Source organism: Leucopleurus acutus (genome assembly GCF_964270905.1).
Source record: "Leucopleurus acutus genome assembly, chromosome: 7".
Lineage (NCBI taxonomy): Eukaryota > Metazoa > Chordata > Mammalia > Artiodactyla > Delphinidae > Leucopleurus > Leucopleurus acutus.
This window is the reverse complement of record NC_139150.1, coordinates 46,840,067-46,865,328: the sequence shown is the minus strand read 5'-3', so window position 1 is coordinate 46,865,328 and position 25,262 is coordinate 46,840,067. Positions and strand designations below refer to the sequence as shown.

The window sequence follows — 25,262 nt, the reverse complement described above, 5'->3', positions numbered from 1 at the left end:
CAGGCTAACCCAATTGGCTGTTACGGTCTGGTACGAGCAACCCAGAAGCAAATGTGGTTTGACCTCATTGCTGCAGGGATCAGACCTGAAAAGATAGATGGGCAACCTAACACTGTGTTAGCTGGCCTGTGGAAAGCCTTGAAAGCTGAACAAGAGTTCAGACCTGCCCCACCTGCCCTACCATCCCTGAGGTACCTACTGCTACAGCAGAGGCCTCAGGGATACAGTCCTATTCGGGGTGGGTACCTCCCACTCCCCGGGTGTAGGATATAAGCCAAGATGGCCTCCAAGTGAGGGCCGTTGGGGGCAATTGGAGGCCACATGTTGAGCTCACTATTCACTGGTACCCCAGAAATAAACAAAAGGTGACAGCTCTGATTGATACTTGAGCTGAATATACTCTAATACCTGGTAAACTTCAGGAATTTTCTGGGCCTTTCAGTGCCATCGATGGTTTCCAAGGGCAATTGGTTATGGTCAGGAAGGTCCCTTTGACACTGCAAATTGGATGTTCTCCCCCACAAGAATATGAGGATCTTATCTCTCCAATACCAGAGAACATATTGGGCACGGACATCCTGCAAGGCCAAACTCCGCAAACCTCTATCGGTGAATTCTGCCTCCAGGTTAGAGTAATCAAACCAGTACTGCTGAGGGGAAATGCCAACTGGGAATCAGTAAGCCTACACTTCCCCCTAACGAAGAGTGGTAATTGTCAAGGAAATAGGAGAAACTATCCAAGAACTGCACTGAGTGGGTATTCTACACCATGTCCATAGCACTTTCAACAGCCCATTATGGTCGGTAAAAAAAGGCAGATAGCTCATGGCAGATGATGGCGGATTACTGAGAATTGATCAAAGTTATGCCCCCCATTCATGCAGCTGTGCCCAAACTTGGCATCATCTTAGATAATTTGGCCACAGTCCTAGGAGTGGACCATGCTGTTCTGGACTTAGCAAATGCTTTTTTTCAGAATACCTTGGCTACTGAGTCACAAGTTCAATTTGCTTTCACATGGAAGGCACGATAATGGACTTTTCAAATTCTTCCCTGAGGCTACCTGTACAGCCCCACAAAATGTCATGGGATGGTGCCTGGAGATCTGTCCCTGTTATTCTTCCCCACATCTGTAAAATGGACCCATTGCTTTGATGATATAATGTCGACATACGAAGCCTTGCCTCTGCTGACTTCGCACTCTGCAGATTTTGCTGGAACACCTGTGAGCAAGTGTATGGGAGGTGAATACACAGAAAACTGAAGGTGCAGTCAGCAATGTAAAGTTTCCGGGAGTCATATGATCAGGTAAGATGTGAATTGTCCCAGAGCTATTATGGACAAGGTGCAAGCCTAGCTAATCTCTAAGAACATGAAAAAGGTGCAAGCTTTTATAGGAATTTTGGGGGTTTGGGGGGACTTTTATTCTCTACCTGGCACAGTGTTTCCATTCCTTATACTGCCTGGTAAAGAAAGGACATGTGTGAGCCTGGAGATCAGAACAACGAGCCACCTTTGAGAGGGCAAACATACTAAGGAGATTAAAGCTCTAGGCATCTCCCAAGCAGGGCTACCATTTGAGTTAGATGTGTCTGTGACTCCAGAAGGTATGGGTTGGGAACTGTAGCAGAGACAACAGGAGAGAGTAGCCCTAGGATTTTGGTCCCAACTCTGGAAGGGGGCAGAAACCTGGTATAGCCCATAGAACAGTGGCTCCTAGCAGCATACACAGCACTCTTCCAGTAGAGCCTCTCATGAAAGAACAGTGTATCATGGTAAGAACTTCTGTTGCTGTCAAGGTTGGATTGCGAATATATTCCACCGACCTACCTCTGCCATAGTTCAAACTCCCACTTTGACTAAGAGGCATGCCTGTTTGCAGAAGAGGACTAACCTGTCCTCCAGCCCACTGTCCCTAGAAATGCAGGTACAACTAGGCCCTATAGAACATGTAGGTTTTCCAAATGCCTCTGTCCCTAGTCCTGTGGCAGCCCCTGTAGGCTGTAGAGAGGGAATAGTGGAAATTGCTGCTGATGCCCAGTAAACAGAGGGGTCTAGTAGGGGGCAACCCACCCACATGGACTGCACTTGCTATTCAGCCCAACACTGACACCATCTGGATGGAAACAGGAACAAACCACAGCAGCCAATGGGCTGAACTCAGAACATTTTGTCTGGTGATCACTCATGAGCCCTGGCCATTTCCCTTTGCACTGAAAGTTGGACTGTGGGCAACTGCCCTCCTCTACCTTCTTGGGGTTGACATGGCTGATGTCACCACTGCACGGAGGGAATTGGAAAGCACTAAAGCAGTACATAAAGGAAGAACAAACTAGAATTAGTACTCTTAATTCATCTGACATTAGCGATATTGATCCAAAAACCTGGCCTGTGGCACACACTATCAATGGGTATTCTTTTTATGTCAATCAAACTACACAGCCTATCAAATTGCTGACCAGAAGGGTCCTATGAATACCATCATCAGAGCCATGGGTGGCTACACTTAGATTTAGGATGTACTCACCTCAGCTTTTGGACCTGTGAGCACCCATTCACCCCTACACTGGGACCAGAAAAAGCATTTTAAACAGAACCTGCCTTACTGTACCAGGGATATAAGATAGATATCACCAGAACTGCGCATTCTATTACATCAAAAGATAGTGACTAGTTTGGTACAGAATGGTCACACCATACAGGTATTTATTGGGGAGACCCAAATGAAACCCAGTGGTTCTGTGGCATGAATCTTTGGCCATGGCTTCCATCTAGGTGGTTCGGACACTGTACCCTGGGTTTTCCCTGGGCACAGGAGAAAATCTATCCCACAGCAACAAAAGTTGCCAACCTCCTTCTCCTCAAGGCCAGAAGGGTGCATTCTGTTTTCCATTGGTACGATCATCTGGCTGCCATCTTTGTTCCTTTCATTGGCCTGGAGGATGGTATAGCTCACATAAAAGCCCTTATTAAATTCACCCAGCAAGCCTTATGATAGCCAACAGAACCTGTCCTTGCTGAACACTAAAATGTCTCTAACGAGGAAAGCTGTCCTCTGAAATAGGGTGGTCTTGGGCAATATTACTGCCTCCCAAGGAGGCACCTGTGCCATTACCCAGGTAGAATGTGTGTGTTCACACCATGCAGCATTTTTACTAAAGCACACAGGGATACAAGTGAACACCCTGAGTAATCCAACCCCCACCTAGGGAGCTTAATAAATCAGTGGTTTGGATCATGGGTCTTTTAATGGAAAAAATTGTTTCTTACTTTGTGAATTGTTACCTTAATTTGTGTTTTCTCTTGCATGTGCCCATATTGTTGCTGTGGTATTTGCCTCTAATGTAGCCAGATAGCCACAAATGAGCCATGCTAATGAAATTTCTTGTTGACCACTCAGGGCACATTGTAGAAAAAGGGTTGCGTGTAAAATTGTAAGAGCCAGCAGGAGGGGTGGAGAGCTGGAGGAGGTCGTAGAGAGGATGTGACTGTTGTTGACCCTCAAACTGGACCTGGGCAATTGGAGGCTCCTTACCCCCTTCCCTGTCCTTGGAAGATGCATTCTGCCTGCCTTCCCTGCACCAGAGCCGTCTCAAAGACACAGTCCTGCAAGAGCAATGTGTTTTTGAGACCATCTGGACTGAATACAAAACCTAACCCAGTTAAAGCCTCTATATAAACCCTTAACATTCTGCAGGGCAGTGCCGTGATCTACTCGTCTTGCGATCACCAGAGACAAACCTCAAATGGGAGTTCCCTTGTTTATTAAAGCCACCAGCTATGAATCTGGAGTGGCCTACCTCTTTCTTTGGTCTCCTCTTGCCCTCCATGCATGGAGCCAGTTTCAAATTTCACCTGGGGAACTTCTGAGGTTTAAACTAGCATGCCCCTACCGCTTGTGGTCTTGATTTGCATTTCTCTACATGACATTGGAACTTTCTTCATATGTCTATTGGCTGTGTGTTCCCTCTTCTGTGAAATTACTGCTGATGTTTCGTTCATTTTTCTGTTGTTACATCTTTATTGGAGTATAATTGCTTTACAATGGACTGTTAGTTTCTGCTTTATAACAAAGTGAATCAGTTATACATATACATATGTTCCCATATCTCTTCCCTCTTGCGTCTCCCTCCCTCCCACCCCTCTAGGTGGTCACAAAGCACCGAGCTGATCTCCCTGTGCTATGCGGCTGCTTCCCACTAGCTATCTATTTTACATTTGGTAGTGTATATATGTCCATGCCACTCTCTCACTTTGTCACACTTACCCTTCCCCCTCCCCATATCCTCAAGTCCAGTAAGTCTGTGTCTTTATTCCTGTCTTACACCTAGGTTCTTCATGACATTTTTTTTCCTTAAATTCCATATATATGTGTTAGCATACGGTATTTGTCGTTCTCTTTCTGACTAACTTCACTCTGTATGATAGGCTCTAGGTCCATCCACCTCATTACAAATAGCTCAATTTCATTTCTTTTTATGGCTGAGTAATATTCCATTGTATACATGTGCCACATCTTCTTTATCCATTCATCTGATGATGGACACTTAGGTTGTTTCCATCTCTGGGCTATTGTAAATAGAGCTGCAATGAACATTTTGGTACATGACTCTTTTTGAATTATGGTTTTCTCAGGGTATATGCTCAGTAGTGGGATTGCTGGGTCATATAGTAGTTCTATTTGTAGTTTTTTAAAGAACCTCCATACTGTTCTCCATAGTGGCTGTACCAATTCACATTCCCACCAGCAGTGCAAGAGTGTTCCCTTTGCTCCACAACCTCTCCAGCATTTATTGTTTCTAGATTTTTTGATGATGGCCATTCTGACTGAGTGAGATGATATCTCATTGTAGTTTTGATTTGCATTTCTCTAATAATTAATGATGTTGAGCATTCTTTCATGTGTTTGTTGGCAGTCTGTATATCTTCTTTGGAGAAATGTCTATTTAGGTCTTCTGCCCATTTTTGGATTGGGTTGTTTGTTTTTTTGTTATTGAGCTGTATGAGCTGCTTATAAATTTTGGAGATTAATCCTTTGTCAGTTGCTTCATTTGCAAATATTTTCTCGCATTCTGAGGGTTGTCTTTTTGTCTTGTTTATGGTTTCCTTTGCTGTCCAAAAGCTTTGAAATTTCATTAGGTCCCATTTGTTTATTTTTGTTTTTATTTCCATTTCTCTAGGAGGTGGGTCAAAAAGGATCTTGCTGTGATTTATGTCATACAGTGTTCTGCCTATGTTTTCCTCTAAGAGTTTGATAGTTTCTGGCCTTATATTTAGGTCTTTAATCCATTTTGAGCTTATTTTTGTGTATGGTGTTAGGGAGTGATCTAATCTCATACTTTAACATGTACCTGTCCAGTTTCCCCAGCACCACTTATTGAAGAGGCTGTCCTTTCTCCACTGTACATTCCTGCCTCCTTTATCAAAGATAAGGTGACCATATGTACATGGGTTTATCTCTGGGCTTTCTATCCTGTTACATTGATCTATCTTTCTGTTTCTGTGCCAGTACCATACTGTCTTGATTACTGTAGCTTTGTAGTATAGTCTGAAGTCATGGAGCCTGATTCCTCCAGCTCCATTTTTTGTTCTCAAGATTGCTTTGACTATTCATGGTCTTTATTGTTTCCATACAAATTGTGAAATTTTTTGCTCTAGTTCTGTGAAAAAATGCCAGTGGTAGTTTGATAGGGATTGCATTGAATCTGTAGATTGCTTTGCGTAGTAGAGTCATTTTCACAATGTTGATTCTTCCAATCCAAGAACATGGTATATCTCTCCATCTATTTGTATCATCTTTAATTTCTTTCATCAGTGTCTTATAATTTTCTGCATACAGGTCTTTTGTCTCCTTAGGTAGGTTTATTCCTAGGTATTTTATTCTTTTTGTTGCATGGTAAATGGGAGTGTTTTCTTGATTTCACTTTCAGATTTTTCATCACTAGTGTATAGGAATGCCAGAGATTTCTGTGCGTTAATTTTGTATCCTGCTACTTTACCAAATTCATTGATTAGCTCTAGTAGTTTTCTGGTAGCACCTTTAGGATTCTCTGTGTATAGTATCATGTCATCTGCAAACAGTGACAGCTTTACTTCTTCTTTTCCGATTTGGATTCCTTTTATTTCCTTTTCTTCTCTGATTGCTGTGGCTAAAACTTCCAAAACTATGTTGAATAAGAGTGGTGAGAGTGGGCAACCTTGTCTTGTTCCTGATCTTAGTGGAAATGCTTTCCGTTTTGCACCATTGAGGACGATGTTTGCTGTGGGTTTGTCATATATGGCCTTTGTTATGTTGAGGAAAGTTCCCTCTATGCCTACTTTCTGCAGGGTTTTTATCATAAATGGGTGTTGAATTTTGTCGAAAGCTTTCTCTGCATCTATTGAGATGATCATATGGTTTTTCTCCTTCAATTTGTTAATATGGTGTATCACGTTGATTGATTTGAGTATATTGAAGAATCCTTGTCTTCCTGGAATAAACCTCACTTGATCATGGTGTACGATCCTTTTAATGTGCTGTTGGATTCTGTTTGCTAGTATTTTGTTGAGGATATTTGCATCTATGTTCATCAGTGATATTGGCCTGTAGTTTTCTTTCTTTGTGAAATCCTTGTCTGGTTTTGGTATCAAGGTGATGGTGGCCTCGTAGAATGAGTTTGGGAGTGTTCCTCCTTCTGCTATATTTTGGAAGAGTTTGAGAAGGATAGGTGTTAGCTCTTCTCTAAATGTTTGATAGAATTCGCCTGTGAAGCCATCTGGTCCTGGGCTTTTGTTTGTTGGAAGATTTTTAATCACAGTTTCAATTTCAGTGCTTGTGATTGGTCTGTTCATATTTTCTATTTCTTCCTGATTCAGTCTTGGCAGGTTGTGCATTTCTAAGAATTTGTCCATTTCTTCCAAGTTGTCCATTTTATTGCCATAGAGTTGCTTGTAGTAATCTCTCAAGATCTTTTGTATTTCTGCAGTGTCAGTTGTTACTTCTCCTTTTTCATTTCTAATTCTATTGATTTGAGTCTTCTCCCTTTTTTTCTTGATGAGTCTGGCTAATGGTTTATCAATTTTGTTTATCTTCTCCAAGAACCTGCTTTTAGTTTTATTGATCTTTGCTATCATTTCCTTTATTTCTTTTTCATTGATTTCTGATCTGAGTTTTATGATTTCTTTCCTTCTGCTAACTTTGGGGGTTTTTTTGTTCTTCTTTCTCTAATTGCTTTAGGTGCAAGGTTAGGTTGTTCATTTGAGATGTTTCGTGTTTCTTAAGGTAGGATTGTATTGCTGTAAACTTCCCTCTTAGAACTGATTTTGATCCATTCCATAGGTTTTGGGTCGTCGTGTCTCCATTGTCGTTTGTTTCTAGGTATTTTTTGATTTCCTCTTTGATTTCCTCAGTGATCACTTCGTAATTAAGCAGTGTATTGTTTAGCCTCCATGTGTTTGTATTTTTTACAGATCTTTTCCTGTAATTGATACCTAGTCTCATAGCGTTGTGGTCGGAAACGATACTTGATACAATTTCAATTTTCTTAAATTTACCAAGGCTTGATTTGTGACCCAAGATATGATATATCGTGGAGAATGTTCCATGAGGACTTGAGATAAATGTGTATTCTGTTGTTTTTGGATGGAATGTCCTATAAATATCAATTAAGTCCATCTTGTTTAATGTATCATTTAAAGCTTGTGTTTCCTTATTTATTTTCATTTTGGATGATCTGTCCATGGGTGAAAGTGGGGTGTTAAAGTCCCCTACTATGAATGTGTTACTGTCGATTTCCCCTTTTATGGCTGTTAGTATTTGCCTTATGTATTGAGGTGCTCCTATGTTGGGTGCATAAATATTTACAATTGTTATATCTTCTTCTTGGATCAATCCCTTGGTCATTATGTAGTGTCCTTCTTTGTCTCTTCTAATAGTCTTTAAAGTCTATTTTGTCTGATATGAGAATTGCTACTCCAGCTTTCTTTTGGTTTCCATTTGCATGGAATATCTTTTTCCATCCTCTTACTTTCAGTCTGTATGTGTCTCTACGTCTGAAGTGGGTCTCTTGTAGACAGCATATATATGGGTCTTGTTTTTGTATCCATTCAGCCAATCTGTGTCTTTTGTTGGGAGCATTTAGTCCATTTACATTTAAGGTAATTATCGATATGTATGTTCCTATTCCCATTTTCTTAATTGTTTTGGGTTCATTATTGTAGGTCTTTCCCTTCTCTTGTGTTTCTTGCCTAGAGAAGTTCCTTTAGCATTTGTTGTAATGCTGGTTTGGTTGTGCTGAACTCTCTAAGCTTTTGCTTGTCTGTAAAGGTTTTAATTTCTCCATCAAATCTGAATGAGATCCTTGCTGGGTAGAGTAATCTTGGTTGCAGGTTTTTCTCCTTCATCATTTTAAATATGTCCTGCCAGTCCCTTCTGGCTTGCAGAGTTTCTGCTGAAAGATCAGCTGTTAACCTTATGGGGATTCCCTTGTGTGTTATTTGTTGTTTTTCCCTTGCTGCTTTTAATATGTTTTCTTTCTTTGTATTTAATTTTTGACAGTTCGATTAATATGTGTCTTGGCGTATTTCTCCTTGGATTTATCCTGTATGGGACTCTCTGTGCTTCCTGGACTTGATTAACTATTTCCTTTCCCATATTAGGGAAGTGTTCAACTATAATCTCTTCAAATATTTTCTCAGTCCCTTTCTTTTTCTCTTCTTCTTCTGGAACCCCTATAATTCGAATGTTGGTGCGTTTAATGTTGTCCCAGAGATTTCTGAGACTGTCCTCAGTTCTTTTCAGTCTTTTTTGTTTATTCTGCTCTGCAGTAGTTATTTCCACTATTTTATCTTCCAGGTTACTTATCCGTTCTTTTGCCTCAGTTATTCTGCTATTGATCCCATCTAAAGTATTTTTAATTTCATTTAATGTGTTGTTCATCGTTGCTCGTTTCATCTTTAGCTCTTCTAGGTCCTTGTTAAATGTTTCTTGCATTTTATCTATTCTATTTTCAAGATTTTGGATTATCTTTACTATGATTATTCTGAATTCTTTTTCAGGTAGACTGCCTATTTCCTCTTCATTTGTTAGGTCTGGCGGGTTTTTATCTTTTTTTTTTGCTGTACTTCGGCCTCTCACTGTTGTGGCCTGTCCTGTCACGGAGCACAGGCTCCGGACGCGCAGGCTCAGCGGCCATGGCTCACGGGCCCAGCCGCTCCGTGGCATGTAGGATCTTCCCGGACCGGGGCACGAACCCATGTCCCCTGGCATCGGCAGGCGGACTCTCAACCAGTGCGCCACCAGGGATGCCTTGCGGGTTTTTATCTTGCTCCTTCATCTGCTGTGTGTTTTTCTGTCTTCTCATTTTGCTTATCTTAGTGTGTTTGGGGTCTCCTTTTTGCAGGCTGCAGGTTCGTAGTTCCCGTTGTTTTTGGTGTCTGTCCCCAGCGGCTAAGGTTGATTCAGTGGGTTGTGTGGGCTTCCTGGTGGAGGGGACTAGTGCCTGTGTTCTGGTGGATGAGGCTGGATCTTGTGTTTCTGGTGGGCAGGTCTACGTCTGGTGGTGTGTTTTGGGGTGTCTGTGGCGCTATTATGATTTTAGGCAGCCTCTCTGCTAATGGGTTGGGTTGTGTTCCTATCTTGCTAGTTGTTTGGCATAGGGCATCCAGCACTGTAGCTTGCTGGTCATTGAGTGAAGCTGGGTGCTGGTGTTGAGATGGAGATGTCTGGGAGATTTTTGCCGTTTGATATTATGTGGAACTGGGAGGTCTCTTGTGGACCAGTGTCCTGAAGTTGGCTCTCCTGCCTCAGAGGCACAGCACTGACTCCTGGCTGGAGCACCAAGAGCCTTTCATCCACACAGCTCAGAATAAGAGGGAGAAAAAGTAGAAAGAAAGAAGAGAGAGAGAGAGAGAGAGAGAGGGGGGGGGAGGGAGGGAGGGAGGAAGGAAGAAAGGAGATAAAATAAGATTAAGATAAAATAAAATGAAGTTATTAAAATAAAAAATAATTATTAAGAAAAAAAAATTTTTTAAAGAATAAAAATGGATGGATAGAACCCTAGGACAAATGGTGGAAGCAAAGCTATACAGACAAAATCTCACACAGAAGCATACACATACACACTCACAAAAGGAGGAAAAGGGGAAAAAATAATAAATCTTGCTCTCAAAGTCCACCTCCTAAATTTGGGATGATTCCTTGTCTATTCAGGTATTCCATAGATGCAGGGTACATCAAGTTGATTGTGGAGCTTTAATCCACTGCTTCTGAGGCTGCTGGGAGAGATTTCCCTTTCTCTTCCTTGTTCGTACAGCTCCCGGGGCTCAGCTTTGGATTTGGCCCTGCCTCTGCATGTAGGTCGCCGGAGGGCATCTGTTCTTCGTTCAGACAGGACGGGGTTAAAGGAGCAGCTGATTCGGGGGCTCTGGCTCACTCAGGCTGGGGGGAGGGAGGGGTACGGAGTGCGGGGCGAGCCTGCGGCGGCAGAGGCCAGCGTGACGTTGTGTCAGCCTGAGGTGCGCCATGCTGCATTCTCCCGGGGAAGTTGTCCCTGGATCCCAGGACCCTGGCAGTGGCGGGCTCCCCAGAAGGGGTGTGTGGATAGTGACCTGTGTTCGCACACAGGCTTCTTGCTGGCGGCAGCAGCAGCCTTAGCGTCTCATGCCCGTCTCTGGGGTCCGAGCTTTTAGCCGTGGCTCGCGCCCGTCTCTGGAGCTCCTTTAAGCAGCGCTCTTAATCGCCTCTCCTCGTGCAGCAGGAAACAAAGAGGGAAGAAAAAGTCTCTTGCCTCTTGGGCAAGTCCAGACTTTTCCCTGGACTTCCTCCTGGCCAGCCGTGGTGCACTAACCCCCTGCAGGCTGTGTTCATGCTCCCAACCCCAGTCCTCTCCCTGTGCTCCGACCAAAGCCGGAGCCTCAGCTCCCAGCCCTCGCCCGCCCCAGCGGGTGAGCAGACAAGCCTCTTGGGCTGGTGAGTGCCGGTTGGCACCGATCCTCGATCCTCCGTACGGGAATCTCTCCGCTTTGCCCTCCGCACCCCTGTTGCTGTGCTCTCCTCTGCGGCCCCGAAGCTTCCCTCCCGCCACCCACAGTCTCCACCCGCAAGGGGGCTTCCTAGTGTGTGGAAACCTTTCCTCCTTCACGGCTCCCTCCCACTGGTGCAGGTCCCGTCCCTATTCTTTTGTCTCTGTTTATTCTTTTTTCTTTTGCCCTACGCAGGTACGTGGGGAGTTTCTTGCCTTTTGGGAGGTCTGAGGTCTTCTGCCAGCCTTCAGTAGGTGTTCTGTAGGAGTTGTTCCACGTGTAGATGTATTTCTGGTGTATCTGTGGGGAGGAAGGTGATCTCCGCACCTTACTCTTCCGCCATCTTCCCCTCGTCCCTCTAACTGTATTGACAAATTCTCGTTTTGTTCATTTTTATTAGGTTTTATATCTTCCTATGTGTAATATTTGTTCAAATCTTTTGCCATTTATTTCCCTTTTGGGGGTGCTGATTTTCTTCTTGTTGATAAGTAGAAGTTCTTTGTTTTTTATACTTTTATGAAGTGTTGTGTGAGTTGTAAGTATTTTCTACTTTAATTTCTTTGAAACATCTTTCGATGAATAGAAATTTTAAATTTTAACATGCGTGAATTAATCTACGTTTCTTTGTTGGTTTCTGTGTTTAATCTTTTGGTTAGTATTGTTTTTATAATTTTTTGGACAGAAAGCTTGAAGAACATCTTGTTAATTTATTTATAAGTTTATTATGGTTTATGTTAGAATAGAATTTAGAGTTATTTTACATATTTTTAAAGTTAATATAAATTAAATTACATACTGTTCTCACTCTAGATTATAGGTCCAACAATTTGCAACAAAACTTCTCAATTTCCTTGTAAATTCCCAAGTTAAAGAACCACATAACTTTCATTATAAATCTTTAAATGTAAGTACTTGTATCAGCTATATCCTATCTTACTATTACAGTTGAGATCTAATGTCCAGAATAGGAAAAAGCTAAGTGAGCATCACTTTACAGAGCTTTGTTTTAAACCATAATTCCAGGTGTGCTACACACTACTTTAGCTAAAGTCTATGTAGTAGGCTTTATATTCTAGAAGGGTCAGATCTGTGCACAAATCCATCTGTGAAGCCAAAAGCTGCCTTGGTGTAATGTGCCACCAGGATCCATTTCAAAACAGTGTTTCCTCTTGCCAAGGTCAGTGGCTATCACCGAAGTAACCAGAGAATGCCTGTGTTCTCCCTCTCCAAAGGCAGCCTCTTTTGCAACATTAGATTTCAGCACTTTTTGTCCCTTTCTTTTCAGTGATGGAAGTCTTTTTTGTTTACCATTTTAAAGCAAGGATTACTACCTTCCTTTGAGAAGTGTTAATAGAAAAAACAATTTTTTTTAAACTTCCCACAAAATAAGTTTCCTGTTATAGCAAGTTTTATTTTCAGAGAATTTGAGAAAATGAACACAGTATCTCCAAGTTTCCCCACATTGAGATTGACAGCTAAACTGAATGTGCTGTGGCTTTGCTGCTTAAACCTGAACTCCACACATAGGAGTATCTTCTTTATTTACTCATTTAATTTACAGAGTCTGCTTAGTGGTCAGTATTTCTCACTTTTCTAAAAGTGCTTTCCCTTACACTGCCCTCTGTGCATGTATTTAGGATAAAACCCTAGAATGGAAGGTATTTAAAACGAGGCAGGCAAGCACATACAGAATGGGATGAAGCCAGATTTGCTTTGAATACCACTTGCACGATCAGCTTAGTTTTATTTCAGACATGAGCCCCACATACAACCCTTTTGACCTGAGTACTCCATCCCTAAATGGCAAACTAAACATTCATGAAAATTTAATGGTGAGGAAATTAGTACCTTCTTATGTTTCAGACTGTGAAATGGCACCAGGGAGCAGTTTCAGCAACAGGCAGAACTGTGTGCATGTGCTGGACCAGACCTGAAACATTTGTCCCTTCAACCTGTCATCCTTCTTCACGTTAACCGGCAGCCGAGACGTTCTGACAGGACACCACCAGGATGCCACCCAAGAAAGGTATTTCAAAATAAAGACCTGGTTGTAGGATACTCTACCTTTGTTAGAGATTGGGCACTTTGAAAAGTTTGTTTCACAATTTTTGTTTCCTCTTTGGGGCATTCCCCTTTCTATTTTTTCTGTGGGGAGAGTCCCTTTGTTTCTTGAGAAATTGGGAAGGGTTCAAAATTTCTTCAACTTCTTTTCTTTAATGGATGTATGATTTCACCAGCTAGTAAGTGCTTGAACTTACCTTTCTTTCATTTAAGAAGGTAATGGGGGAAAGCAAAATACACTGATATTCCAGTGCAGCAACTCCTGCTTGGGGTTTAGTCCATAGCAGTGACCTCTCATCAGATTGGTGTGTGGGCCGAGTTTGTGAGGGAGACCTGTCCTGCTTCAATTTGTGAATTAGATACAGTTCTGAATTAAGTCAAGCTGAAGAGTAGAGGAAAGAGGATTAAGGCAGAGAAAGCTAAGAAGAGAGACATAAAACCCTATGGGGGGGGGGATTTATGTGAAGGGAAGCAATGTGATGAAACATTCTTGGTACCTGTGACTTGTCACAGAGGTGCGTAATATGGAGATAGTGGGTGGCATACTCAGTTGTCATTTTGTGATGCTAATGCAGCTTACTTTGGATCTGTTGTCATCCTCATTTCAGTCCCCAAAAGACAAACTGGTAAAAATTTTAAATATGGAAAACCTGGAAATGCATATTTGCTTTTCAGCCTAGAACTTCTAATCCAAATGGCCTTGGTCTCTGTCGTTCCTTTAGCTGACTTATTTAATCTTAGAATGGAAAGTGGAGACAGAGATCTCATGTAGAGATAATCTATTAAAGTCATCCAGGCCTGTGTCTTGAGAATCTGAGCAGTATCCTATTTAATATGCTCAGTTATCTTATGGACTTCAAACATCTGGACAGTCTTAGGAGCATCATTATCAAAACAGGTCATTGCTTTTAGAAAACAAAAACAAAACCAGCCACTTCTTTTGAGGCTCAACATACTTTTCCAAAGAGGCTATTAGAAATAGCTCATAGTTGTATATTAGCTTTTAATAGGTGGGGTTGGTTTTCCATTAATAAGTGTAGGGTTCAAATTTTATATAAGATGTTCAACTTCAGCACCTTTAGGGTGTTCCAACCTGGGGTCCTCAAACTCCTCAGGCTATTTTGGTAGTGAAGGTATTGTCAGGCTCTCCTTAGAACTCCAACAGTTTTTACAAAAACTTGCAGTAAGGCTGCTCAGGCTTATCTTAACCATTTGTAAAAATGATGCTAATCCTGAATTGTAATTTAAAATGTAACATGTTGAGATCTTTCCCCCACCCTCTCTCTTTCATCATTGTTTGAAACAGATTAACAGATTAACTAGAAAAGCCCTCAGAAATTTTCTTTCAGTGCATCAATAGATTGTGATTTATAGACAGAAACTGCCTATTGGTAAAATAGTGGTCCAAAATGGCTTAGATGAGTTAATGTTTGTGAAAGCCATTTGTAAACTCTGATATAACATACAAAATAAAGGTGGCAATCATCGCCTTGTTTCTATACTATTGTTTGGCCATATGATTTTTTTCAACAATGCAAAAATAAAACTCAGCCCTGCTCATACAGATTCTTCAAAATTCTAGATTTGTGGTACTCAAATAAATGATATTTTATCATATTTAAAGATGGATAGGTAGCATTTTCTACAAGAGATAAATAATATACAGCTGTATTGGGATATTAATTCCCATAGAAATTTATTTTATTCATTCATTCATTTATTCATTTGGTCACTTATTGGTGCATTCAACAAACAATTCATTTGATTCTTTTTATGTGCTCTGGGAAGAACGTGATGTGACAGAGTTCTTATCAAAGAATTTGTAGATTAATGTGTTTGGGGCAGTACTGAATAATTATCAAAACAAAACCAGAGCCAGAAACATTGCTTTGCAAGTTCTTTAGGGCCTTTAAAAATTAGGAACATTGAGGTATTTGTTTCCAGCTTGGCCTTTGCTTTCAGTATTTCTCTGAAATCGACAGCACTTCCTGGGTCTGAAGTGCCATTAGTGATGACTAAGGGCAGTATTCCTATGACTGATAGAATGTTGGCACTGTTTTATTTCCATTTTGTTCATTCCACTTTTAAAAACAGTGTTATTGATGTATAATTTGTGCACAAGAAACTGTACACATTTAAAATACACACTTTGGCAAGTTTTGACAAATGTATACATGCCATAATGACCACCACGATCAAAATTTCTACTTCCCCCAAATGTTCCGTATGCCCCTTTGACATAAATCCACACATTCTACTCCCACCTCCCATATAGTCTACCCCTAGACCTAAGCAACCCCTAATCTGCTTTTTGTCACTGTAGATTAGCTTATGTTTGCTAGAATTTCATGTAAATGGAAACATGCAGTATGTACTCTTTTGTGTCTGGCTTCTTATATGTAGCATAATACTTTCTAGATTCATTCACATTTCAGTAGTGTTCCTTTTATTGCTGGGTAGTATTCCATTGTATGGTGTACCACAGTTTGTTTATCCACTCACCTGTTGATGAACATTTGAGTTGTTTCTAATTTGGGGCTATTATAAAAAAAATTGCTCTGAACATTTGAGTATGTGTCTTTGTGTGAATGTATGAGTTGGAATCGCTGGGTTGTGTGGCAAGTGTTTGATTAACTTCATAAGAATCTGCCAAATTACTCTCCAAAGTGGCTGTATAATTTTGTGCTTTCACCAGCAATACATGACAGTGCTAGTGATCTACATCCTCACCAAAAGTTGATATTGCAAGTGCATCTTTTTAATTTTAGCCCTTGGGGAAAGTGTGTAGTAGTACCTTATTATGGTTTTAATTTGCATTTCCCTAATGGCTAATGATGTTTAATGTGTTTTATGCTATTTTATTTCTTTTAACCCATGTATCTTTGTTCTTTATTCTTTTAATTTCTTTTGGAGTGTTTTTTTATTTCATTGTATCTCCTTTTTTATTGGTATATTAGCTCTTTTTTTGTTGTTATTCTATTTTAGTGGGTTAACAGTATACAGCTTTAACTTATAGTATTCTACCTTCAAATAATGGTATTCCACTTTACATTATATATATATATATATATATATATATTTTTTTTTTTTTTTTTTTTTTTTTTTTTTTGCGGTACGCGGGCCTCTCACTGTTGTGGCCTCTCCCGTTGCGGAGCACAGCCTCCGGACGCGCAGGCTCAACGGCTATGGCTCACGGGCCCAGCCGCTCCGCAGCATGTGGGATCTTCCCAGACCGGGGCACGAACCCGTGTCCCCTGCATCAGCAGGTGGACTCTCAACCACTGTGCCACCAGGGAAGCCCCCACTTTACATATATTTTAATAGCATTACTACAGTATAATTTTATTCCCTTCTCCTATACTTCGTGTTATTGTTTTTGTACATTTTATTTCCACATATATTATAAACTCCACAGTCTATCATTATCATTTTTGCTTTAAACACTCAGTTATCTTTAAAAGAAATTTTGAAAAATAAGAAAAAGTTTTTCATATTTATCAATATATTTACCATTTCCAGTGATTTTTCTTCCATATTTCGGATCCAGATCTCTGTCTAGTATCATTTTCCTTTTGCATGAATAACTTCCTTTAATATTTTTTGTAAAACAGGCCTATTGGCAATGAATTCTCTCAACTTTTGTTTGAAAGAGTCTTTACCTTAGTTTTTGAAGGGTATTTTCAATGGAAACAGAATTCTAGTTTGTTAGGTTGTTTTCCTTTTAGTGTTTAAAGGTTTCTGTCTTTCGTAGTTTCTGATGAGAAGTCTGTGATCATTCTTATCTTTATGTCATTTTTCTTTGTCTACTTTTAAGATGTTCTCATTACTAGTGTTCATTTTAGCAATTTGTTTATGCTCTGCCCTTGTATAGTTTTATTAATCTCTTTTTCTGTTTGGAATTTGCTGACATTTTTGGATATTTGGTTTATAGTTGCCATCAAATTTAAAACAATTTGGTCATTATTTCCTCACTTTTTTCTGACTTTCCCTCCAATTACATATATTTTAGACTGTTTACCATCATCTCACAGTCACAAATGTTCTTTTCATTTTTTAATCTTATTTTCCTTCTATGTTTCATTTTGAATAAAATTGATGTCTTCAAGTTTGGTGTTCTTTTCTTCATCAACATCTATCCACTGTTTATCCCATCCTATGTATTTCACATTTCAGATACTGTATTATTCATCTATAGAGTTTGGTTTGTATTTTTAAAATATTTTTTATTTTTTTCATTATGCTCTTAAACATGTGGAGTGTATTTATAATAGCTGTTTTACTATTGTTGTCTGCTAATTCTATCATGCTGGTCTCTACTGGATCTGTTTCTATCAGTTGATTTGATTGTTCTTCTGGATGGGAGGCATTATTTCCCCAGCTTCTTTGCTTACCTGGTGATTTTTAAATTCACTGTTGGAAATGTTAAATTTTATGTTTTTGGGTCCTGGATTTTTCTGTATTCCTTTAAATATTGTTGGATTATTTTCTGGGATGCAATTAACTTTAAATTAGCTGGATGCTTTTGAGACTTGGTTTTAAGCTATGTTAGGGTGTTTTCAGAGCAGGGCTAAAATTTGGTCTGGGCAATAACTTTCTGAGGACTCTAACCAATGCTTCTTGAATTACAAGGTCTCTCCTCGCTGACTGCTGGAAAATCCGAACTTTTCCTGACTCATGTGAACTTCAGAAACTATTCTGCCCATCCTTTCTAGTGTCCTTTCCCTGGCCTTGGTAGTTACCACACATGTATGCACACATCAGTACTCAGCCAACGTTAGAAAAGATTTGTCTGCAGATCTAGAGCTCGCCATCTCCCCCGCCTCTGTGTGTGTTTGTGTGTGTGTGTGTGAAATCAGAACTGTTTCTCCTTAACTCAGTGAGACCACAAGCCTCTGTTTGGGTTCCCCCTCCCTGTGTTGCAGCCTAGAAACTCTCCTCAGACAAAATGATCAGGCAATGTCAGGGTGCATCTCATTTGCTTTCCTTCTTTGAGGAATCACTGTTTTGAGCTTTCTGTTGAGCAGTATCTGAAAAGAGATGTTTCATATATTTTGTCTGGATGTCTAGCTGCTTAAGGTAATAGCATTAATGCATTCCTAATTACTTCATTGTGGCTGGAAGCAAAAATTCCAAGACTGGATTTATAGTATGCTTTGGCTTGAGTATTAGAGGATTTCCTTCAGTTACCATAACTTTTAAATGATATAAGGTAAATACCTTCAAAACATATTTTTCTACTTTGGGGTAGTACTCACAGGTATGTTTTTTTTTTACTAAAGATACAGATTTTTAGTATTTGAGTTCCATATGCCAATATTCAGAAATGCTAAGTACATTCATGTAGTGTATTTTAATGGGGAAAAAAAGATAAAGTTCCACTCTTGTCTGATGTCTTCATAGGTCTTGGAAAGGCTTGAAGAAGGGGCATGAAGTCCATAAATCATTATTTAGTGAGACAGTAAAAAGGATCCAAACCAAAACTGTCCTAGACAAAAAAAAAATACCTCTATGTAGAGGCTGAATCTCTAAGGCTTTTCCTCTTGGACACATGCTACAACAATTGCTTCAATTTGGAAATTTATCCCTAACACTAATTTAAATATCTCATATTAGTATATGAGAATTCTTTCTCCTCTTCTTGTTGTGGTATTGGAAAAAGTCAGTTCCCATCAATGTAGAGATTCATATTTACCAGTACTATTATTAAATTATCCTCTATTCTCTTGTGTTTGAACAAGCTGTCTTCTTTAATTTTAATTCATTTAACACAATACAACAAAAAGTATAATAGATATTCCTTGACTTGAAGAAGCTCAAAAACCTATTTGAAGAGATGAGACAAAGACACAGAAAATATTAAAAAGCAGTGTAAGACCATTACGAGAAAGATGTTTGGGTGCAGGATATGAAGTACCAATTGAATTGTGGAGGCAATATATACTATGCACTTTTTCTCATTTCCAATTATTTAATCTTCTTCTTTGGCTCTCTAGTGAACATTCTTCAGTTTATCCAGATCACCCCTTAGCTGTGGAGCCGAAACATTCCGTAGATACAAGTCTGATCAGTTCTGGGTATGTCTGGATGATTACTTTAAAGTCCTTACTGCTGCGGTTCTGTTTATGCAGAACTGTACTTGCTCTTATCACCATACCATATCATTAACTCTTGGCAGTGTGGGGAGTGGAACAAATGTTGGAATCATGCAGACCTGGGTTTGAATCCTTGCTTCACTTCTTATAGGATTTAGAACTTGAGTGGGTGTGTTAGTTAAGGGCAATTTAGTTAAAGACAACATATTCCAGCTTAGCTAGCCTAAGCTAAAATATAGTGGGGGGTTGGTGGGGGGGATTCCCAGAGCCCAAAGGAAGAATGAAGTTGAGTCTCAGGCTCAGCTAGAACCAGAGACTGAAGCCCTATGGCAAACCCAGGAAATTCTCTTTGTCTTTTACCTCTGCAAATCTGCTTCATTCTTTCCAGTTGCATGTGGTTTTCTCTCTTTTGTAGTAGACGTGACAGGTAAGACTGAGGCTAAGAGTACCTAAATCTTCCATTTTCTCAGCCATGTGGGTGAATAAATGTGTGTACGTTTATGTCAGGATACAATTCACAGAAAATGTTGGGAAGGTAGTAGGAAAGTTCCCATAAAAGCAGAGTAACTGGGATAATAAAATGATGGTTGTTTACTATAACTAATCATTTCATCTCTTTTAGTCCAGCTTACTTATATATAGGAGGTCTTCCATAAATATTAACTTTCTTGTTCCTTTCTTCCTTTCTAGCCAGTTTTCACTCTCTATCCTAGACAATTTTCTGCTAATAGTATATAATATGTAGTACCCACAAACAGGAGCATGTTGTATGGCTGATTCACTTTGTTGTGTGGCAGAAACAACATTGTAAAGCAATTATACTCCCAAAACAAACAAACACAGAATTATTGAAAACAACTTACATTTCCATCATTTATCAAGGCAAGAATTCATATATTCTTCCTTGGCCAAATAGATACAGTGGATAGTAACAGTGGTTGAGTGATTTTGATGAGTCTTCATCCAAGAAGGTTGCTTGTTGGAATGAGGATTGTACAGATACAGAGGCTGCCTGTGGAGTGAAATATTGGGGTCATACCTATGGGAGTATTGCAAAAGGCCCTCAGGAGAATGCATTAACCAAGTCTTAGACTGGACTGTGTATTTTAATACCTTGATACCAGAAAATGACTATGGCTTATCAAAGTGAGGTGATTCTTATAACTGTACATTACCAGAAAGCTACAGGATCTACCTGAAAGCCAGGGCTGGAAAGTGAAATCTGATGGAATCTGATTAAAGATAGCATTTATTTAATTTTTAATTAAATAATCTATGCTTACTGAAGTGAGCTATAGTTATAGTTAGTAAGGCACACAGTAGATTTTGATATAAATATCCAGTTCTTTTTCTTAAGGGAACCAGTTAGAAGCTTTAATCAAGACAGCTAAGGAATTTCTTTCGGGCTGGTATGGCTCATCTACCCTTCTGTGCTCCATTCTGCTCCTGTTCTGATCTTGCCTGGGAACTCTAATTGTGAAATCTTAATTATCTATGACAGAGAGTTCACAATCTTTACTTTTTAACTCTGAGAATGACTTCATGATGCTATATGTCTTTTTCTACACCTGAGGGCTCATTGGTTTATCTGTCCTATTCCTCACGTCTGTCCTTTCTGCTTGAAGGCGGGGGGTGGGGGGGTGGGGGGGTGGGAGGGATTATCTACACATTTTGTAAATTGAAGAGGCCTTCCTACCCTCTTGATATTGATGCTATCTTCTTTCTGCTTAATGTCTGAATATTGGGTCCCTCATTTATGCACCACCGTGACATTTCCTGGGTAATGAATAATTAAACAGTCTTCCCAGCAAGAGTAGTTCGTTTTGTTTTGTTTTTTTCATTCCACGGCTAATATTGTGTGAAAGTTAAACTTGCAACTAGCCCAAGCCTTAAAATATGGTGATTTTGTGAAATGGAATTCTCTAACTTCAAATATACTTCCTTTTCATTGAACTTACTGAACTACATTCAAGTTAATAATTCAGTTCTTAAATATCTGGTTTTTGAGAGGCAGTGACTAATACAATAGCATCTCCTCCCCCAATACTATCTGCCTTTAAAAATATATTTTTGTTTCAAAGAAAAAGAAGTTTTCCTGCCTTTCTATTTCTGTTCCAACTCCCCAGATACACAAACAGGTTTTCATAGTTCCAGAGTTTCTCTGACTCCACATAAAAGATTTCAGTATAGATACATATTGGTAATGCTAACCTCCCACAGAAAACTTAGAAAAGAATGGCAGGATATACTTGCAAGTTCCAGTCAAAATTATGAAGTGGCCAAAGATTTGTGCCCTCCTGTGGCTTCCCCATATTATAATAATACCATTGTGATCTAGGATCCAGTACTGTAAACTCTGTCCTCCACTTTTCTTTTTAGCTTGCTTTCATTTGATTTTCATTCGGGTATCTGGATGGAAAATATCAATACATTATTTTTACACAAGAATGTAAATTATTGGTAGGTAAAGGAGTGCTTTTTAGTTTTCTGCCATGGCTCATATTTTTTCAGACCTTGCCTAATTCCTAGAGTATCATTCCATTCTGTCTCATCCTTCATCAGAAAGCTTACATGGTTTCGCATTGTTTCCATGTGACATTTAGATTTCCCAAACCAGTATGTCAGGGTCTCCTGCTATTTGAACTTCCTCTTACTTTAAGTTCATATTTAATACATTTGACCCACTCTCCATTCCCTGCATGCCCAGCACATTTTCCAACTTCTATATGTTATTTTATTGAAGTAATCACCTTAGCCCCTCTCCATCTTTTCCTATCATCACCCTGCCCATCTTCAAGGCTCAGGTGATTCCCACCTCCTCTGTGATGCTTTCCTGGATTTCTTCAGTAAAACATAATTTCTTCCTCTTCATACTTCCTGTGGCATTAAGTATGCATCATTAACATGTCACTCTTCTTCAAGTGCTTTGGAGTGAAGAAGGTATTTATGTTCCTAATACGGATAGTTACCACTTTTTCCAGACCAAATATTGACACACTAGCCAGATCATTTTTTTCCAATTTGTGCACTTCATATATATATATACATATATATATATATATATATATGTATATATATATATGTATATTTTACAAACTTATGAAATTAAGTTTATTTTCTTAGGTTGAAAAAGTTCAAGGACGAGGTGAGTCAATTGGCTTGCTGCTGAACTCACTGACAGTTAATGTTTGCTGGCCAGCCGTTATTACCCTAAAGAAAATCTACATGGGGAGCCAGATTATAATGCAAATGTTGCTTGGAGAGCCCATGCTCAGTGCCAGGATAGGCTCAAAGACTTGAGGGATATTTCAGCCAGGTCTGATGGAACATTCCAGTTTTGCCGGCAGGACAAAAAAACAAAAACAAAGAGCAAAGACGTTAGAATGGCTTGTCTTCTCCAGAATATGGATCTCTTTCCACCTGATAATGCTTAATAAGCACTAACGTCACTTCCTTTTTGGCTTCCCACTTTCTGTGCCTCTTTTTCTGACCAATTCCTCTCTTCTGACTGCTTTTGTTTTTCAAGTACATCTATGACATTATTTTGGCTACTTATTATGCCCTGGGAGCCATTCTATCTCTTTAGAAAGCTTTGCATGTGTCAGATCTCGTCTTTTATGTTTTGATGTTTAATAACACTCAAAGGTTTTGTTTTCTTTTGTTCTAATAATATGAAAGTGTGCTCATTTAATAGGCTATATATTTTTAAATGTGTTACTTTTTTTAAATATAGAAAATTCTGTAACAATATATCATGGCTAGCAAAATATTTGTAATCAGGACTCTTTCAGAAATTTCAGAATGTATCATATCACTGATTACACTGGAAGATACGGGAAAGCAGGGGCATGGCTGAGTTTTAATACCATGTATCTTCTACTGCCACAAGAATAGTAAGACTTAGTAAATATTTATTGAGTGATCGGTTGACTGTACTATGAATAGGTACATGGAGAGTGAGTAGAGTGATCCTAGGCTTTATAAGACACCTCCTGAGACCCACTTTCAGGTAGGTGTAAGAAGACATGAGTGTAGTCTAGGACCCCACTCCTTGTTCTTAGCTCCTGCTTGCAGGGGGTGTTAGAAAAGGAGGTTGGCCTCTGATACCATTTTCCTTGGTAGGTTATATGGCATCAAAGGCAGAACTTAAGGAAGTAGGTCTATTTTTAGACTTGGTGACTTATTTAGATAGGTTGTTATAGAAGGTGGTGCAAAGATATTCACACACAGAATATCAAATCCAGGGTGCGTTAACGCTGCATTCAGTGACCTGGGAGGGGTTGGGTGGAAGCACCTGTGAACTGAAATAAACCACTGCAAGCTCCTCTTTGGAATCCACGAGTTTGGCAGCTGGTGACTCAGGCTGTGGGTCAGGAGACCTGAATGTTACCTTTGACATCATGATGCCACCTTAGTTTATAGACTTTGAGATTAATCTAATAGACTTTCAATCATTTGGTTCATCTAAAAAAATCTGTCCAGCTTTTTACTCCCCTCTAAACTTCTCCTTGTCTATGTGTAGATGTAGGTGAGGGTGCTAGATGTTTGTGAGCTATCAGCATGGACCACTAGGAGGGAAAATTATCCCACTCATGAGAAAGAGGCATTGGTTTCTCTGTGAAGAGGAATGGAACGATCTGTATAATGGTGTGCAGAAGTGGGAACACAGCCTGCAGTTCCCTGCCATGGTTCCTCTCCATCCCCTTGCAGTGACATTTCCCTTGCATGGAGGGGGCTGGGGTTATATGAGGAGCAGAGCTGCTGGACCGCACAAATGCTGTAGTGAGAAGACAGGAAATTAAAATACATATACACTACCAAACGTAAGGTAGATAGCTAGTGGGAAGCAGCCGCATAGCACAGGGAGATCAGCTCGGTGCTTTGTGACCGCCTGGAGGGGTGGGATAGGGAGGGTGGGAGGGAGGGAGACGCAAGAGGGAAGAGATGGGAACATATGTATATGTATAACTGATTCACTTTGTTATAAAGCAGAAACTAACACACCATTGTAAAGCAATTATACTCCAATAAAGATGTTAAAAAAATTTCAAGAGGAAAAATTTACAGTAGCTACTTTAAAAAGTGCTTTGATATTTAGAGGCACAAGAGATAGAGTTAAGGAAAACACAGGATCTTTTCTAAGGAAGTAAGGGAAGAGCCCTAAGGAAGCAGCCCTGATCTCTTTGGGCAGAGCTCTTCTCTGTTCCCTCCATGGCCAGTGTCTCCTCCTTCCTGAGACTGGGCTCACGATCTTTCTTCCTTTTGGAAGGGTATAAGGAAAGACCCCAAGCAAGACTCAGGGGGAAATGTGGTAACTCTGAGACTGGAAGGAAGTTACTGTGTTATATCCCTATCGTTCATTGGTGGATTGGTTCATTCATTCATTTATTCATTTCACTCGTTCATGCTACAAATATTTACTGAGTGCTACGGTTTGCCAGGCACCAAGGAGAAAGAGTTGAAGAAGACCAACAAAGGTTGGTCCTGCCTTCCTGGAGCTTACTGCTTGTGGAGAAAATGAACAGTGGCTCAGTTAGCAAATAGCTAGATAACATAATGTCAGATGCTACAGTGCTATGAAGAAAACTAAAGCAGGGTAGGAGAACTAGTGACACCTGGCAGTTTTCGATTTCTCCATCTGTCTAGTTGCTCTTGCAACCTCAGTGAGGTGGCATGGCAAAGAAAATTTCCCGTGTTGACTTTCAAGTTAGGGCACTTTTCTACCCTATGTTCTTCCTCCAGCCTCTAAGGTCTAATCCCTTGGATTCTGCAGTATAAGTCAGCTTCCTTCCTCTTAGTTGCCACACATTCACTATAAAAATGCACATGCACTACACTCCTTTGCGTGGATACACCAGACTTCTCTGTTTTCTCGTTTTCTAAATGTTGTAGAGATCGCTCATCTGCTGATATTCCTTCTTTCCCTTTGTGTTGTGGGTTAGTACCTTTTAAAATTTCTTCACTACCATGTGTAGTTAGATCTTGGGAGTAAAGGCAAACATATATACAACCCACTATATGTAAATGGACTTACCCACTTAATCTGTTTAAACATTGGGACAATAACACAACGACCACTGGGTTTCTCTGTGGACTCTGGACATTTTT

The 25,262-nt window shown here is 39.9% G+C and overlaps 1 protein-coding gene across 2 annotated transcripts in view; it reads left to right on the top strand.

Annotated features, from left to right (window-relative positions):
- Nucleotides 1–495: 495 nt before the first annotated feature.
- Nucleotides 496–25,262, top strand: part of TMC1 (transmembrane channel like 1) — a 142,158-nt gene continuing 117,391 nt past the window's right edge. The window contains exons 1-2 of one of the 2 annotated variants that reach the window (XM_082842148.1): nucleotides 496–1,308; nucleotides 12,865–13,027. In XM_082842148.1, coding sequence (XP_082698274.1) covers nucleotides 13,012–13,027 — 16 coding nt within the window. In that variant the 5' untranslated portion in view covers nucleotides 496–1,308; nucleotides 12,865–13,011. Of the gene's footprint in view, nucleotides 1,309–12,846; nucleotides 13,028–25,262 lie in introns of those variants that run through there. The other variant, XM_082842149.1, reaches the window with a different exon arrangement.